Genomic DNA, 20,094 nt, shown 5'->3' on the forward strand with positions numbered 1-20,094 from the left:
ACAAACGAATGCGTCATCTCCTTTTGTTCTCAGGGTGGTGGTCACGTGGACACTGTCTGAATAAGAGTCGTCTGGAAATCAGCTCTTTTGTATTCGCCATCGTTGGGTTGTGAATTCGCCCGTAAAATGGAGAAAATTGTGGTGTTGTTCACTTTATTAGCGCTTATGACTCTGTTAGGAAATGGTAAGTCAATTTTAAGGCGACCAGTTTTGTTGTCTTCATGTTCTGCTGTGCACGGTTGATACTCGACAGAACAAGATCTAGACGAGAGACAATAATGGCTGTATATACGTCTGAACGACATGATAAGTGGAGCGAGAGCGAAACTTAAAATTTGTTTCGTAAGATTTGTCTTTCCTTTTGCTTTTCGTGTGAATGTGGTTTGTGATCAAAGCGCGTTTGTATTTACCAACACACACAGCTTAATAACCAACTGAATTTTGGGATGAAAAATTTGGAATTTCGAATCTAAGCTGAAGCTTATAAGCTTACGTGTAGTTGTGAAGAATTTGTGTCAAGCTTAATCCAGGCCATTGGTATATTAAGCGATTTGCATACTTTCCACCTTTTCGGAAAAGCGTAAAGCTTGTTTGGCACAAAATTATCTGAACGATTTATTCCCAAATCTACTGGGTGGTGCATGAAGTGAAAACTTGTCAATATCAAATTCACAACAAGCTTACATAATATCAGTTACTGAAAACTAGACAGACGAGAACACCGAGGGTTTGTGTCAGATAACCATCCTTGCTTGTGACTTTGATGGTTACTTTTCTCTCTCAAATAGGACACTGTTATTTGTGCTGTTATTTGTGGTGTCATAACCAAAATAATGTAGCCAAGATTTTTTCCATTGCTTCCATCAGAAAAGTGGTGTCTGGATAATGTCATTACTAATCATGATTAAGTATTTCTCATATATGGAAAAGGGAGATCTGTCTGGGTTATAAACTTTAAACAACAATTTTCCCCCAACATATCAATTTTTCTCAAGCTTTACAGCCCTGTGTTGACTTCAGATTTGCTTGGGCCAAGTTTTATTTACAGAGGCACGATTTTTTTCATCTAAATCACTCAAAAATGACAGCTCTATGGCCCCGGTCGCACATGATCGATTTCTGTTTACTTAAAGATCAAAATCTGTCAACACTCGACATTTTCATATGCGACCAATAGTTTTTGTGCCGGCAAAAATTTTTGAAACATCAAAGCTACCCAAGAGTATGGGTGGGGCTGGTAGATTTTTGTAAAACTGGCCTTAAACAATAGGAGCGTTAATGCAAGATGACAATTATTGTCAATTTAATTCGAAACAGAACCATACAGGTCGATTAATGTGGTCAAAATGCAGGATATGTAAAAAATAAACTGCATGGGAATTTCAGTGGATTCCACAGGGTGGCTCTTCTATCCACCATCTCCTGGTTGAATTGGAATTTGGAAATGTTGGTTTTAGTGGAGGGAGGAAAACTGGAGTACCCAGAGAAAAACCTCTCAGAGCAGGAACAAGAACCAACAACAAACTCAACCCACATATGACGCTGAGACTGGGAATCAAACCCGGGCCATGTTGGGTGGAGGTGAGTACTCTGACCACTCTGCTATCCCTGCTCACCGCAGATCAACAGAATCAACAGCATGAGAGGTGGGTTTATTTGATCCTCATTTTCCTCTTGGTTACTACATTCCACCTGGTTCAAGTGGTAACATGCAGTTGTTGCAATAATTTGGGTCCAATATCCATGGAATTTCAAGTGCTTCAGTTCCAAACAGTGGCTCATATATCGCAAGAAATCAGCCAAATGAGTCAAGAAGCGTTAAGCCCACCAGAACGTACATGTAGTGGCAGCGTAAGCCCACCAGTTTCACAGTGTTTTCAAAACAAGCCGGCACCCGCCGGAGTTCCGCCAGCTACTTGATTATATATCACCGGTTACTCTGGCCATAGCGATCAGCTTGAGGCAAACAAGCTCAGCGTTGCATCTTATCCATAAGTCTTTAAGAAGGCACACTCAGTTTTGCTGCAATAATCTATATGCAATAGGAAGTACATTGTAAGCTTGTCTAAAAGAAAGCTCAAATCGTCCACTATATTTTGTGCGGTTCGCATTAGCATCTTTCTGTAGCCATCTTGGATTTTCAAATAAGCGGGCGGACCAGCTTCGTTTAGGTGTCGCTTTGTACATGGCAGACAGCATGGCGGGGAAACGACCAAATACTGTAAACACCCTTTTTTTCTTTTGGTTTCAAAAGTTACGTTTATCAGGTAGGTAAAAAAATTCGGCCAACACACATAAATCATTGTTTTCTTGACTACTGTTTTATTAAAATTATCGCTACGTAAGAAAATCAATATAGCCATGCCACTGATAATAAAATAATCAGTATTTAACTCTGAAATTGTTGCTAGAATGCTGAAAGAGGCATTTCCGAGCTTCTAGATTTCAAAATTTTCTGGGGGAGCATGCACCCAGACCCCCTTAGGATGTGCAGCCTTGCGACCCCCAAATTGCCACAGCTGCCTACTCTTCCAGTGGTTGATGCCTACTTCAAAACATTTTGAAAACCCTGGTTACAAGCCCCAGTTCCACCGAAGATGAAACAAAAAAGCCAAAACAGCATGACAAATGGAGTCAGTAAGAACAAAAGTACCTAGTAAGCCTTTGGGGAGATTGATTTCACTGCCTGGAGCGCAAGGATGCCATGAAAGTTTTGGAAGACATTGCGTAGGAACTCAACAAGAGGTTTGAAACAAAGAGGGCAGCCGAGAAATGCAAAGCAAAAGTCAAGTATTTGGTCGATAAGAAAGAGAGCACAAACAGAGCTGGAAGATGATGAAGAACAAAAGAGTCCTTCGCTGGCCTACAAATTCACAGGAGAAAAATGACACATTTTATGAACAATTTTAGCAAGTTGCATGAGCAGCAGGTCAATACAATGAATGCTTTTGTTGGTGCACTCACAACTTTCCTGCAAAGCAACAACAACAAAAATTGACTTTGCACTGGATCATTACAACAGGCAAGCACTGACCTAACATTCATGGTTTGTTTCTGAAAACTATGATCAAATGTTTTGATCTGTAATCAGTTACATTGACATTGGAGATATAGTCGATTTTCATTTTGAATTTACTGTACAGGTATTTAGCTAGCACATGTGTAGTGATCGTGAACAGGCTTGAGTCTCCACTGATGCAATTGGCATTAAATAGAACAAGAACGTACAGTACTGTGCAAAAAACATGCGTAAATTTTTCATATGCTACACCTATTCTTTTTAATCAAACTTTTAAGTCAATGAAGCAAACTAAACTGAGCAGCTGCAAGACAAATGACTAAAAATAAAACTTTGGCATTCATAGAGAGAAGTATTTCATTAATTCTTAATGTCTACTTTAAATCATTTCGTCCAGACTTGTAAATATCCGGACTTGAACAGTGATGACGGAAAACGTTTGCAAAAGCGCAGAACACTTGAACGTAACCTGCGTAAACGGGGAAGGGGAGGGAGGGCCCCGAACTCCCTCATTTTTTGCAATGATACAGAGTGTACAGCAAACTGTAGTAAAGATTAAATTCTCCACAACCTTGAACAATACACTGTATTTCTGTTGTTATGCTTCACGGTAGATGAAAAACAGCATAAAATCACATGTTTTAACAGTTGTAATGTTTTTTTTTTCTGTTAATTGAAAACTGTTGAATTTATTAAATAGAAGAAAGATCCTTGCAGTTATTTTTACACAACTTAAGCAGTTGTGAAAAGAAAGCCTGGAAGAAAAAAATTAACATTTGCTCCAATAGCACTAACTGCTCATCAAAAGAGCTTACTTGTACGTTTTTCCAAACCGTTTTCTCCAAGTTTGTCAATCACAGATCTGTATCTATAATTTTATTTTTTCTCTTTATTCATTTTTAGTCAAATATTTTAATTAGTGGTGAAGTTGATCTCTGCATTGTCATGTTCCCTCAGACAAGAAACTTTGCTCTGCATCATCTCTCCTAGATGAATAAATGGGTACTGGTGACATACTGCTGGGGGAGTACCAGCAAACTAATACTCCTAGTTGCCACAGAGGCTTGTATTGCAACTTTAGACTATGTTAGATATATTTGTGCTAATTATACCGGTAATATTAAAACTAAATATTAATAGCTTTTCATGGTACTTGGCTGCAAAGTCGTGAATGATTTTACCAAAATTTCTCAATAGTATGAGAGTTATTAAGCATTTGAGAAAAAAACCCACGCTTTTGAATTTGAAGACATGTTTCGGATACAACCGTATCCTTCATCAGTTTCGGGATGTTACAAGTTGTGAAAATATTATGTTAATACAACAAGCGTTAGAAAATTACAATAATGAACACTGTAGCTAATTACAGTTTACATGATACTAAAGGGAATACTCTTTTTTCTTTACTCTTTTCTGTATTCTCTCAGTATGATGGAATTATTAGTTTCACATCTTCTTGTAATCAGCCGCATTGTTCAATCATTGTTTTGTATTTCCATACACTGAGGACTAAAACAATGCTTTTCATTTGTGTAGTTGGAAGTAAGCGTATGCTGGTGTGCAGCTGTGATGTACCGGATTGCAGGAAAACAAACTTCACATGCATCACAGATGGAGCCTGTATGGTTTATCTGGATCGATTTCCAAGTGGACATATTCGTCAGTACAAGACGTGCAGCCAACCTGGGAAAGGATATCAATTCTTATGCAATGACCCTATTCCAGACCGTAACTGTTGTTATTTCAACATGTGCAATGCTGATGTACATCTTACTTTTCCCCCAACAATAGCAACAACTTTGACATCTAACAGTGGCCAAGGTAAATTCTGGGGTAACTGTTATTCTTAAAAATGTTCTTGGAGCTACCGGTATTTAATAATTAAATTATTATTATTATTATTATTATTATTATTATTATTATTATTATTATTATTATTATTATTATTATTATTATTATTATTATTATTATTATTTTCAGTGTCTAACTATCTGGTATCCTTGGCACAACAATTTTAACAGCCAAATGACTTCTGTCCACTGAAGAATACCCATACAGGATATTACACTGCAGCACGAAGATATGAATTTTATTTTCAAGTGGTAAAAATAATATTTTATGAACAAGTGCAGGGAGTGAGTAAAATATTGTTTTTAACACGAGAAAATACAATTAATATCTTCAAGCCACTATGTAATTTTGTTTTTATTATATATGTGATCCTCCCTGGGAAAACAGGGAAAAAGGTGATGACACAGGCACACGTGTGATGACATGGCACGCTAGGCGTGTCACAATTGCACGGGTATGTGTATATTTAATGAGCAAAACAAAGAGTGTCACAGTGGATATTGTTAAGCAGCCCAAAGCTTTTGTCTCAAGCAGTGAGCAAAAAAACACGCTTAAGGTGCAATGTGACACGCGTGTGAAAAGACTTGCATGCGAATTGGTATGCATGTGATAAGACACAGAATGTCTGAGTTGTTGTTGAGTTAACTCAACAAATCCATTTCATCCTCGCTGGAGTGAGACAGAGCTTTATTGACAAAATCAAAACGCTCTGTAAGCGAACTCGTGAATTTTACAAGTGAATGACATTATGTATAAAATTATGTGCCAAAAGTTAATTGCTTAACGCCAAAAAAAAAATCGCTAGCACTATTCCCTTCGCAAAGTAACACAAAGGTCGGAGTGTATGCTCGCTCTTTTGGTGGTTTTACATGGTTGCCGAATTGACATTGTGACTCAAAAGAGAGTATTTCCAGATTTTTTGGGGGGTCTTTAAATGGCAGAAGTCTGGTATAAGTGGAAAGGCACTACAGCTCCTGTGGTGATTTAATGGAAGGAGGGTAACCCTCCTAGAAGGGTTACCCTTGTTTTAGGGTAACCCTCCTAGAAGGGTTACCCTTTTACAAGGGTCATAAGATAGCCCTCCTGTACATTTGTAGGGTTATCCCTAGGGCTATATATGTCTGCCAACAAAGCCGCAGAAACCTGAAGCCATCGCTTTGAAAGCGACGCCACTCAATTCACACTTCGTCTTGTACTCTTTGATGTATTTGAGAAGCAGTTCAACGGTTTCGGGCGTCCCTGGCAATTTCATTGCCCTTTTCGACGAAGAAGTTGGTCGATTGGCTGCTTTTCTTTTACCTATCGATTTACTGTGTGGCTGAAAAAGTACGGCTCCGTCTCTTGAGCCTTCATTTTGGTCAAGAATTTCGCCTATTAGTTGGACAATCCAGGAGAATGCTTTATTCCAGCCGCCAAGCTTTTGCCCTTGTTTCGGCTTGGATTTACCACTCTGTCAGCATAGTTCTCCAAAATAATTCTCCAGGTTCGTAAATGTGCAAAGCCATGTTTATAGTTGACGGGAATGTGACAGTAATCTGGTTGCCCTAAATTTGACCCTTCTAGGAGGGTAACCCTACCTTGAGTAATTGCATGGCTAAAACAAACAAAAAGTTGTCCCTCCTAAAAGGGTAACCCTAGCAAGCAGGTAGGGCTACCCTCCTCTTAGGGTAACCCTACCTCACATGTAAACGAAACCGGGAAAACAATAGAGGAGGGTAACCCTCAGGACCAGAAGTGTAACCCTTCTAGGAGGGTTACCCTCCTTCTATGTAAACAGGCCTTAAGGTTTGTCGTGCTGTGTTGTCACCAAATGAAACTTGATACACGCGAACAATTTGGTTGTCTAGCGTGTGACTGAAATCCTCCCGCTGTTTACAGCATGGCAGTTCCTTACTGCCATGCTATCGCTTCTCTCAATGTTTTATTACATCGGAAACGGCTTTCACTTTTGCTACAGCTGCTATTTTGGTTTTATCCAACATACATACAGAAATACGTTAAGCATTGCGGTACTCAGTGACTGTAGCTATGCATATGCAAATTTGCAGCATTTACCTTTATGTTCCGGCCTGCATTCCAGTTTATCAATGTTATCGGTAACACTTGATCTTGAGTGAAATTTACAGGACAACTCGGATTAACATTAATCCGTGGATTATAATAATAATAGATAATTTATGTAATAGGGTTATTATAATCCGGTAATAGATTATTGTAATCCAGTTATAGATTATTATAATTTGAAGTGATAGATTAAGGGATGGCAAAAAATTGGAAGGATTAGATTATTATTAATGATATTATCCGGATTAATATTAATCTCTATAATAATCCAGATAAAATTCCCGTGAATGTTCGGATATAACAGATCTATATGACAGACACACTGTAGACATAACACAGAACTGACGGGACATAACACTGATCACATCAGTCACATGACGATCACTCGCATATGCTAGAGCTGGTAGATACCACGATGTTGACTCTAGAATTAAATGAAAAGGAACAAGCACCCCTGAGCCAGTGAATCCGTGCTTGAAGTGGAAAGATCGGAAGCATGAACATTGTAAAATCTGTTAAATGATATTGATGTTGTTGTTGTTGCCTTAGATCATAAAATATCTTGTCAATCTGCGGAAGCCTTGGACAAAGATTAATCCTAGGTAGGAATAATATTAATGCTACATAGGATTAATAGAAATCCTATGTGGGATTAATATTTATCAGATTAATATTAATATTAAACAGATTAATATTAATCTTACATAAGATTAATACTAATCCTAATTTATTAAGGTATGGCTCAAACCTCAGTAAAGGATTATCATGATAATAATCTATTACTGGATTATAATAACCTATTACTAGATTATAATAATCTATTACTAGATTATAATAATCATTAGGATTAATATTAATTCGATTAATAATTAATCCGAGTTGTCCTGAATTTATTTCGAAGGTTTTGATTCTGTTTTTACCCTCAGCCTTTCACTGACAGTATTTCCTCGGATCTTTAAAGTTAATTTTAATTTGAACATTTTGCAGTGGGACATAGAAATGTGTGAAGCGTTGTATTACCGTATGTACTCAATGTTAACGTCCTGATCGATGAAGTTTGAAACCGAATGAAATTTTTCCTATTTTACCTTAATTTATTCTTTCACTCACAGCCTCTCCTCGGCTTTTTAAAGTTCGTTTCTTTGAAGTTTTCAGTGCTTGCGTTTTATGTTTGCCGAAACAAGCACACATGTCATTTGAAATGTTATATCATAGCCCTTGTATCGCGTCGTCGAAAGATCATCTAATAAAGATGAATAGAATAATTTTGGTTTCATACTTGATTTGGAAGAGCGCCCTGGTAACGTACAAAATCTGCGAAGAATGTTTTATTGTTTCTAAATTAAGCTTACGTTTATACGGCTGGATGAAACTCAGCTCTGGGGCTGATCAAGCTGACAAGAAGAGAGTACGGTAAGTTGAACAAAAATCTTGGACACAGTCCCGTGTCATTTCGCTCACTTGAATTCCATGCTATTTTACTCGCTGACATACTGACATACTGCTCAGATGCCGGCCTCTCATCTCACTCACTGCCATTTGGCGTGCCCGTGCGTTCACCTTTTTCCCTGTTTTCCCGTGGAGGTCACATATAGACAAATCTATTGCTCACCATTTTTCACTGACTGTTTGCATAAACAACCATGGAAAAGCGGAGGATAGTGAGGATATGGAAAATATGCCACTCGGGTCCCAGAGTAGTTTCTTATGAATTTTTACAAGTGGTGCATTTTCCAGTAAAACACTTGTGTCTATAAAATAAAAATGAGTATGGAACACCCTCAGATATTCCTCCATCGTATTTTCCCCTCCCACATTTCATTGAATCCCTGTTACAGTCAACCCAGGTCACGCGTGAACGATAGTTTTGAAATTTGAACGGAGTTTTGAAATTTACATGTCAGTTTTGAAAATCGCCAATGAGATTTCAGAGTTCCCGTATAAATTTCCCTAGCTTATTGACGGTATAAAGCTATAAATTTTTCTTTACATTGCAAAATTGAATATTTCAAGAATAACAATTGTTTCCCAAGTATTTTGAATTTTTTTTCAGTTAATGTGTCTTTTTCGGAACGATTTCCAGAGAAATGTCCAACATTCCATTCACACGTCGGACATTACAAAGAGAAATTCGAATGTTCATTTCACTCTTGGAAATACTGTTCACACGTGACCTGGATTGACTGTAACTTGGACGACAGTCTCAGTCTGCTTGAGAACTTTCAACACAGCTATACAAGACTAGATACATTGATGTCACGTTATGTTATCAGATAGTGAGCTTAGGCTGCCAGTGTATGACGTGGTATTTGGTAGAAAAAAATTATTTCCGCCATGGCCAGGACTGGAACTTGCAAATGTTTTGACCAAGTGAAATAACCTGGAGGTCTGGGGTGGGTGACTGTCACAAGGGACAGAAAGAAAAAAATGAGGCAGCATTTCTTAAAGCAGCAGTCACGCTACTGAGTGATGGTCACTTGATAACTAAAGCTAAACTAGACTTCATGTGATATGCTAGCAGGCAAGGAGTTGGTCTGGCGTTCATGTGATAAAAAAGTTGTCCTGGTTAGCTGGATCACCCTCCCTTCAAAACAGTGTGACTCTGCCAGGTGGTTCACCTGGCTAGCTGTCGTCATGTAAACACTTCAATGCAGCATTTTGGAGGGAAGTGTATGAAAAGTTGGTTAGGAAACTACAGGAAACCCTTCTACCCAAGACAACTTTACTCCATATGAAGTGTTCAAGTTTCTCAATTTAGTATGAACATATATACACTAGTTTAAGGATAGTGTATACTTATACAGAAATATTTTTCCCTATTTATTGCTATGCAGGAAAAGCAGGCAAATTAGGCAACGGTAATTCTAAAAAGCACTAAAATACAAAGCAATGTATGGCATTTTTTCCCAAATCGAAGATTAATTATCTCTGAATAATGCATGGTTACCCCCAATTTTCTTTATGGATACCAAGAGCACTTGCTAAGTTCTGCTTCCTCTGCTTAGTTTTAAACCACGCAAAAATATTCGTTTATTAGTGGGCACAACTCATAGGAAAGATGTGCAGAACGTATGCATACACTGTAGTAACAAAAGTAGGCATCATCCTTTAGCTTATGTTCTACATGTACATTTATTTCTTTTTAGGTTCAAATGATGGTAGTGGTAGTGAACTAAGTACAGTAGCTGTCGCTGCTGCAATTGCAGGTCCAATGTGTGTGATATGTGCCCTGACAATGGTGTTCATTTGTTGGTACCAGAAGCGTCAACTGAAAAAACAAGAGAAGTATAATGAAGCAGAGGAAGTACTTCAGCCATTAGAAGAGGAAGCTATGATTCCATCAGGACAAACACTGAAAGACCTCATAGATATGTCAACAGGTATGTGGGATTTATAAGGTTCATATTATGTGACAGATTAAGAATCCATACATTCTCGCTGACAGGTACTGAACTGGTATTTAAAAAGGGGCATTTTTATTTACCTTGAAAGACTTTGTGTGTAAAAAACAAAAATTTTCTTTAAGGTCTGCATACATGAAAAGACTCATTTTTATATCCAGTCTAGCAGTACTGACTTCTTTTCACAACCTTTAAGTTAGGAGGTTCCTCAAGTATGATTGTAGTGACTGACTAATCGTTTAACTGCATTTAACTTTTAACTTTTTTTTTCTGTCATCTTATGGGTAATTATATGATTTATATACCTGTAAATTTAATCATGTAACTACATGCACATGTATAAGATTATAACAAATTTTATTTTATTTTAATTATTTTATTTTATCTTAGTGCCCCCACTTAGTAGGGGAATTGTTTCCCTTGGCTAAAGTTTTACATTGACACAGGATAAATTAAATGTTGTTACTTACTTACTAATTTCCTGTGCACCTGACCTGAAATTAAGTTAATTGAATATTTTGAAAATGTTTTTTAAAAAAAGTAGTATATTATGGGTTACTTGTGAAAAGAACAAATAAAGTTGGCAAAGGAAAAAACAAAGTGAATTTCAGTCTAGTACTTTTATGGTTATTTTTAATGTAGGTAGTGGCTCTGGATTGCCTTTGTTGGTGCAGCGTACCATTGCAAGACAAATTAATTTGGTAGGACTCATTGGTAAAGGCCGTTTTGGAGAAGTATACAAAGGCCTCTGGAGAGGACAGAGTGTGGCAGTCAAGATTTTTTCATCCCGAGATGAGTGTTCATGGTTTCGTGAAGCAGAGATTTATCAAACGACCATGTTACGGCATGAAAATCTTTTAGGTACCATTTTTTCCTTTTTAAATCATGGATGAATCTATGAAATCCTGAGAAAACCAGCTGAAGATGAATCTCAGTTATATTGTGTTTTTTCAGTTAAATGCCAGGCCCCAAATAAATGCCTGGTTCAAATAAATGTTGGCTCTATAAAACTGCTTTTTTAATTCATTATTTTTTTCAAATGTTTTGATAAAAACAGAAATCTTGCCCATAATCATGTACAGTAGGTTTTTATTGCAATGGAAGTGCAAAGTAGGTTTCCTGAAGGAATTCAAGGCCACATGCAAAACCTCTGGTGAATATGAGCTAAAACAACAAAAAATTTATCTGAAATGCACTATAGGTCAGTTACCGTATTTATTTGATAAACCCAAATAAGCATCCACCTCAAATAAGAGCCCACCCTGAAAGCCCAGAAAGTTGATTAGCACTCACCCTGAAAGCCCAAAATCTTAATAAGTACCCACCCCCACCCCCACCCAACAAAAAAGATTTCTGTACTTGCCCAGCGTGAAGTAAGTTGAGCATCAGTTGTGTTCCAAAATATTGGTTTTAGATACGGTAGTCAGTGACCTTTTGTATTGTTTATGGCTTGTTTATGTTAGCTTTTGCACTTTGTCATGTTGAAGCAAAATAAACTTGTCATCCCTGGTTTTGTTATCCTCTAAAAATGTCCTCACTTGCTGAGAATGTTGAGGAAACAATAAGCGACCACCTTTGAATAAGCGGCCACTCCCATGGGCCCAAAATTAAATAAGTACCCAGGGCAGTATATCGAATCAATACAGTATGCACTGAGTGTTGTACCTTATAATTATGTGCTTAATTTTGCGGTTTTGGTGAGACAGTATTTTACAAGGCCTTATTTTGACAATGTCGATAAGGGAAAATGAAAAACGGTATTAAATTTCACAAAAGCATTGTCAACATCATTTTATTTTCTAAAAAAATTATAAAGTTCAACCTTGAATGACTGAGGACTGCAGTGTACAAGGAACGAAATAATGGCAATTTCGACGACTACACAAAAGGTATTCTAAAGGGATTTGCTCGAAGACTGATTCAGATGAAGATGTATCAGATGAAGATGATAGTTAGATTCTCTGCTTGATATATTCATGTGAAATCTTTTCAAATTAACTTTATTGATCACAAGACAAGATGCACAATGGAGCTTACCAGTGAATGATTTATTGTTTATGTCAATGTATCTAGCAGTAAGCTGTTCATGTTGTTGTTGATCATGTTCATCATTTAGCGAGGCTTCAATTTCTCAATTTTTTTACAATTACGAAAATTTTGTTATTAAAGACACACAAAATTAGTTCAAATAAGGTAACTGCCCACAAGTATTTTTCCTACTGTTTTATTTGTCAATGAATTTATCCACTGATAATCAGACACAGTTCTAAATACTACACATACCATTTACAATTGAACTTCTATATTGCAACTTTGCTGCCGCACTGTTCAAACAAGCTTTCCTCTCTACTATTGTGAAGAATATTCTATTTGGCTTTTTCATCTGGAGGGTCTTTGCAGCATTTCTTCAGTTTTTCCATGAAAGGTTCCATAGGTTCCACCTAATTCTCAGAGCTAATGGAGCAAATGCCAGTTACAAGGACCTCAACACCACCTTGCTCTAATCCAGCAGTTGATGACTTGATATAATGTTCACATTAGTAAAGTGATTAGAGATAAAGTTAGTGATTTGATGATACCATTCGTGCAGTTTCTTTTCCTGTCACTGATATTTTTTTGCTGAGTGTCTTGCCAGTTTCACTGAGATAAGGCAAAGTTGGTGACATTTTTTCTTTGCTAAAGTTTGGTTGTTAATTTGTTCAACCTTTATTGCTGATGAGAAAAAAAAAAGACAGACAAAAATATGGAAAAAATCACCTAATAAATAAATGCTGGGCCCCTTAATAAACTTTGGGTTCAACTTAAAACCTGGCTCCAGTTGTTCAAAGAGCAGATGACTTTATCCAGCGGATAAGTCGCTATCCAGCAGATAAAATGTGTTGGTTGGAGTACATTTTATTTGCTGGATAGTGATTTATCCACTGGATGGAGTTGTCTGCTCTTTGAACAACCTGGGCCTGGTCTACATAGCATATTTTTGTGTTGTTTTGTATCAAACAGAGCCCTCTTTTCCAAATTTTCAGTTGGCCAATATCACAGTATTAAAACAAGTTAATTGGCCTGCAAAAATGGGTTTTGGAGCTGGGGCTGAGTAATTCTCATCCTGTTTCTAGTCTAAGGATACACGTAAATTTCTTTAATCTTAAATTTTTTTTAACTGCTCCATGTTGTCAGGCTTTGTAGCAGCAGATAATAAAGACAATGGTGCTTGGACTCAGCTGTGGCTTGTGACGGATTACTTGGAGAGAGGCTCTTTGTACGACTATCTTCAACTTGTTACATTGGATGTTCAGTCCATGCTTAAGTTAGCTGTCTCCATAGCCAGTGGTCTGGCTCACCTCCACATAGAGATTGTTGGAACTCAAGGAAAGCCTGCTATTGCTCATCGAGACCTGAAAAGCAAAAATATCCTTGTTAAAAGAAATGGTAAGCAAACATTGTAACTAAATGGACATTACATGCTGTGGGATGTATTTAGAATGTTAGAATTGCAAAGAACTCATAACAACTTAAATGAAACAAACTGAAAGAACCCAGGCAATTTAAACATTTTCTTTATTGGAAACTATGCTTTTTCACTCATCGTTGATTTTTGGCCAGTGTAAAGGTATCTTTTTTGGACTGTTTTGTTACATGTAACGGAACCAAAAAGATGAATACATTAGAGTGATTATATGAAATTTCTCTCTAATGGACACCAGGGGTAAGTTGCATAAAATTTAACATCGGGTGTAACTGCTAATGCCAGACCTTCAGCCCAGTCACATTCAGTACTTTAACATCTGACAATAAGTTTTATGCAACTCGTCCCAGGTTAGCCCCTCCCCCAAAGTTTTTTATTTGAGACAGGAACTGGTGTCTACATTAGGCCCAACCTTTATGAAGCCTGTTGGCCTCACTTTTAAGTAAGAATAGTACAACAAACAAAATCACCACCTCCCAGTTGGCATGGTAGTGCTGTTGGTAGAACATTGCACTGGTATTGCGAAAGGCATTGGTTTGATTCCAGTAAAATTCAGGCTTTCCTTTTGCAACTGCTCAAGTTTCACATGTCAAGGTTGTTGTGTCATGTGTTGTCTGTCATGCAAGCCGCCATTACCATCATGTTAAAAGTCACTGACCATAAATAAGGAGAAAGTTGAATGGAATTGATTGAGTTTAAATTTTGAATATAAGTAGAACATTCAACAAAGTGTTGAATTTTGAAAAAAACAAGATGCCAATACTGGCATTTACGCGTGATGCTGACTGATTCATTTATTCCAGTTCTAATGCTTCGCAGATTAATAAAACCATCCTTGCTAATGGACTAGTTTGAGTCACGAAGATCGCGTTATGTCGTTTCCCTTGTGTTACGCTACGTATGGTTTTACCGTAAATTTCGGAAATTCCATTACAAAAACGTAAGCTTATCAATGACCTTTCTCAGTCTCCCTTCTTGGTATAAAACTGTCAAACAAAGCACGATTCCTTCGCCAGGAACTCACCAATTTCCACCGTTTTAAATGTCGAGTGCTTGTTAGACGTTATTCTTTCGATTTACCGTTTCAAAATGGTTAATTTTCCATTTGAAAACGGCTCACTTGAGTCCACAACATGTTAACAATATGGCAGCCACAAATTTAATCCGGAATGAATAAACCAAATGATGCTTTGACATCACACAGGTAGGGGGTGAGTGGGTCCCCTCCCTCACAATATATGCGACAAGAATGGATTTTGATTGGCCTGCTTTTGTTGAAGACAATCAGAACAATACATCCTGACTAGGAGAGGGGACACTACGACAAGGAAAAAAAAGAAAGAAATCGACCCATTTTTAGACACGGTCTGCCCCTCAGGGCATCCCGTGTAAAAATGATATTGAACAAAACCAGAATTGGATATTGCTTTTTGTGGTTTACCATAATTCTAAAGCCATCCTGCAAATATAAGCCAGACATACTGCAATTGATGGTTTGCATGTGACATCATGGTGGCCATGTTTGTGAACAGGAACAAATACAAGATTTTTCTCCTCTGGGAGTTCACTGCCATTTTTTATGCAAACTTTGTGAACAAATTTTCTTTTGTTTGTCCACCAACATGGCAGCAATGCAAACCACCTATTATTTATGAAGCAAGAGTCTTTTAAGAAAGTTCAAAGCATCCTTGATGGTTTCTTGTTTATTCGATGATCCAGTCAAAATTAATGTGCCAGCCATCTGTTTGGATTTCTGATTGACAGACTGAACACCTTGGGCTTACTCTGTAGGTTAAAAAATAAATAGAAAAATTAAAAGTTGTTTGACATTTCGATGCATCAAACATCATTTTCAAGAATGAAGAACATGTTTAATGTTGGGGTTGTTGAATTTTGCAAACTTTCATAGTACTGAAACAGGTTGCAGAGTGACACCAATTTGGAACTAAGACCTTGTAACTGTCTCCTTGTGTTCTCCATAGTTTTCTGGTCAACGAAAGGAAGGACATGACCTTGGGAAGGCTGTCGTTACTCTTGTCTATTGTGTCACTTTGTACATTCAGTACTATGAAAGTCTGCAACATTCTCAAGACTAGAGAGCCAAAACTGAAGATTGAAGCGAACAATGCATGGTATATTACAAATGTGGTCTATGTGAGATGAACTATGTCGGTTTTACAAATTGACACCTCTTTCAATGCTTTAACGAACATACAAGCTCAAGATCTTCAATTGGGAAACATGAAACAACATGGGGTCGAGAAATCAACCATCACGGACAATTTTTCGGTCCTCAAAAAGTGAAAGAATAAATTTGACTGCCCTGAAGTTTGGAATCTGTTACCTCTTGCAATAAGAATTAGTTCCTCTGGTGTCAATTTTAAGCAATCACTCGAGGCCTTTTTTTGCTGGAGGGCTTTCTGGTAATGTTATCTAGATTGATTTAGATTTCATTAAATTTTGTTTATTCCATTTTGCTTAGTTTTAGTAGGTTTTATGTAGCTCTATATAAATAATAGTATTCTCCCCACTTTTTATATTTTTTGATATTTAGTATATTTATTATTTCAAGTGCTGATTAAACTATTCATATTGATATTGGCACTATGTTGCCTGCATTGTGTTGCCTAAGTTCTTAGTATTATCCTAAAAATAGGTGACATAAGGATGAATAACTGAGTGACCATTGCAGTTATATATGTAACTTGAATTAGTTGCAAAAAAGAAAGTCTGAAAAAAATTCAGGCTTGAAAGCTCAAGCTTTTAGCAACAGCTTAAGTTGCACACATAACTTCAATGATCATTCAGTTATTCATTCTTTCATCTGCAGTTCAAATTCCACTTCTAGTCATGAGTATATTATTAATAGAGAGATAATTTTAGAATTATGTTTATGCAAATGGAAAACGACTGAAATGACCATATGATCATGTTTATCCTACATTTGCCACTCACCATTTTTAGTTTCCCAGTATAATTGAGTTGTGTTGAGTTAGCACCAAATGCCAAAATTATTTTGCATTATTGTCATCTGTGTACTAATTTTTTCAAGAAAACATAACTGCGAATCTCACATTTGCCATAAACACGATTCTAAATCTTTCTGTTATTATTATCAAATCATGTTTATTATTATGTTTTGCAGGTACTTGTTGCATAGGTGACTTAGGGCTTGCTGTTCGCCATAACTCTATGAATGACACAGTGGATGTGCCTCATGGCAATAGAGTTGGTACCAAGCGATACATGGCCCCAGAGTTTCTTGAAGACAATGTCCATGTGCGACATTTTGATGCTTACAAACGTGGTGACGTGTATGCATTTGGTCTTGTACTGTGGGAGGTAGCTAGGAAATGCCAATCAGGAGGATTATGTGAGGAATACCAGCTGCCTTACTACGATAGAGTGCCTTGTGATCCCAGCATTGAGGACATAAAAAAAGTGGTTTGTGTGGAAAAGTACCGCCCCCAAATACCCAATAGGTGGAGTCAAAATGAGGTACGGAAATTGTTGTTTCAATACTGATAAATGTGTCAGTCGGTAAAATCTACACTTCAAGTATACCCTTGAATTTAATTATGACCTGAAAGCAAATATATTCCACTTCACTGCTTTGGCAAGCTTTTTGTAACAGGAAACTTTAAACTTGGTACATTTACCATTGTTTTGGAAGCCAGCAAATAAATTATAGGATCCTGTCCCACCCCTCCCCCCCCCCCCTCAACTCTAGCCTAAGCAGTTACGTGGAATTTGTGGTCAGTGGAAGTGAGAAAATGTCCTACCTCCTGGGAACCCTCCTGGGGTGAAATGTTTTTTCTTTTTTTTTTGCCCCATGTCCTCACACACTCCCCTGGGGAATGTATAGAAAATGTGATATTCATGGCATTACCTTCCCAGGTAATTAAACTATGGTTTGTTGTATATTTAAATTCAAAGTGAAGTTTAGTTCCCTAACTAATGTTTGATTTGATAGGCACTGCAATCAATGTCCAAGATAATGAAGGAGTGCTGGTATGAGAACAGTGCTGCAAGACTGACAGCTTTGCGCATCAAGAAAACTCTGACAGCAATCTGCCAGACATATGATGTTGATATCATGGTATAGCATATCCATGAGAGACCTCCTGTATATAACTGAGTAGTGTAGGTCTGTGACAACACAAATGGTTGGAAGTTAGAGTTGTCTTAGTCTGAAATAGATGATTCAATTTTTAGTTTGTTTGAAAGAGTGATATACCTAACCTTTTAAAGGGAACTTTAAAGACTGCACAAATTCGTTTGTATATAAAAAAGAAAGAACTCCGAAAAAGAGAAACTAGTTGGGTTTAAAACTTATAGTTATATGTCTGGAAATCGGGTAGTTTTAAATGTAGGTGAGAAGTTTTAGATGGTCACTTGATAGAGATTTGATTGTATTGTCATGAGTAATGACAACACACAGTTATTATTGCATATTATCATTTTGTTATTAACTTATGGTATTTTGTTTGTATTGAGGTTTTATGGGAAGTTGTAGCACCAGATTTATTGTAGGATTTGAACATGTTATTATCATTTCAAGCCACTGCTTCTGCGCAGAAGAAATGCTGCTTGCTTGATGTTGTTTTTAATCTGTATGTACGTCAACAGTGCTTTAGTATAGACAGGCCACGATTTACGAAGTATTTTAGTTGGTCAATCCAGATAACATGAACATCAGTTTTTATTGTCATTAACCCCAATGTAACTGTAATGAAGTTCTATTCGTGTTACTAGGCTTCCTTTGCTTAGAATGAACTCTTCTAACGCAGTGACGTTGTAAGCTAACCACCAGGGGGCCAATCTAATAAAATATTTACACTTGTGACAAACAATCTGGGCTCTTGTTATCACACACTGGTGCAGAAAACGAATTATTGGTTAACTTGTAAATTGCGCGTGCGTAATGAACGAGTTATAGCAGCTGGAGGAAAATCTACTCACTCGGTCGGTCGGTCGGTCGGTCGGTCGATCGATGGGCGGTAAACTTTATATTAATTTAATGGGAATTAATCAAAATCATAAATCATTCATTAGTTTATGTATTATGTATTCATCATCAGCCGCCATAACGGAACAATACACAAGGACGAAAAATCAACGCATAGGAACAAATTGTTCTAGAAAGAAAATAGTTAGGTGTTGTCTGCTAAATCCTTCCATTTACCGAAACTAAGGGACAGCTTCCTTTTCAGGAAAGAAATTTTCCAAAAGTTCGACTTCCACACGCGGAATTGCTCGTTTGTAGTTTGTTATCTCGCAAGAGGTGGGTCGTTTCCGCGCGTTCATGCAATAGAAGCTTCTCGCTGATTCGCCGAAAAAAATACAGTTCCGGAGTTCTGCTCCTGGTCTATTAAGAGTATGTTCCACAGATTTTCCCAGTCTTTTTCATAGTCCTTTGTCTTCTCATTTCTTATCTACTCGGTCGTCAAGCTCTCGTCCCACTCCCGCTCCCCAAAGAGTCTAATTTTGGCCATGAAATCTTCGTCCCGTGTCGACTGTCTACCCGGTCAACAAGGACGACCAAATCACTAAGGCAAACGTTATGACTTTTGTTAATGTTGTTGTTGTTCTATCTTGACAAATCGGAAGAGTTTAGTAGTGTATACAGTTACTCATGCTAACTTTCGGTCTTAAGCCTGGAATCTGGGATATGGTCTCGAGGGAATATATAATAGGACGGGATCCTAGGTCGTAATATGGTTGCATGTAATGGACTCAGACAGGAACGTTGAAGTTGCAGTGTATGAAATTTAATGCTCCGTTGCCTCTTTCCACTTTCAATACCTTTCCTTCAGTTGATGATGTTACAAGTGCTAGGTCAACTGGCTTTGTTTTGTTTTTTTATGTTTTCTGTTTTTCAACAAGTACGTCTGAGAACTGTTGAAGCGACTGCGTGTTGAAACAGGTTTCTCTGTTATATCAAAACTATTTTTCTACTCATGGCGCAATAAAAATGAACTAAAGTTATAAAAAAGATGCTAAAATCAATCTTTTGATCGCATTGTTTGAACCAAACTTCATTCAAATGAGTGAAGAACAGCTTTTTACTTTATGTATCCAGAGCAGGAAAGCAATATTGTTTTCCCTGTAATTGGGAATTAGTCTACTTAGAGTCCGCTCATCCTTGGAGACCCAGGGGCAGTTGGTCGGGTAAAAAGGATTTTCGTCTTTCGCCCACGAAAATCCCCTTTACCCCACTAACTGCCCCTGGGTCTCTGAGGGTCGTCCTTGTAGTCAATCTTTATCTCAGTTTCACTCAGCATTTCTTGTCCTTG

At 37.4% G+C, this 20,094-nt stretch overlaps 1 protein-coding gene across 1 annotated transcript; it reads left to right on the forward strand.

Annotated features, from left to right (window-relative positions):
• Positions 1-26: 26 nt before the first annotated feature.
• On the forward strand, positions 27-18,651 carry LOC146481159 (TGF-beta receptor type-1-like). Its single transcript, XM_085108791.1, has 7 exons — positions 27-184; positions 4,556-4,840; positions 10,081-10,314; positions 10,978-11,196; positions 13,510-13,761; positions 16,944-17,296; positions 17,772-18,651. Exons 1-7 carry the CDS (start codon positions 127-129, stop codon positions 17,901-17,903), a joined length of 1,533 nt encoding a protein of 510 aa, XP_084964917.1. The 5' UTR covers positions 27-126; the 3' UTR covers positions 17,904-18,651.
• The last annotated feature ends 1,443 nt before the right edge of the window (positions 18,652-20,094 follow it).

Source organism: Pavona decussata, unplaced genomic scaffold (assembly GCF_977016875.1).
Source record: "Pavona decussata unplaced genomic scaffold, jaPavDecu1.1 SCAFFOLD_51, whole genome shotgun sequence".
NCBI lineage: Eukaryota > Metazoa > Cnidaria > Anthozoa > Scleractinia > Agariciidae > Pavona > Pavona decussata.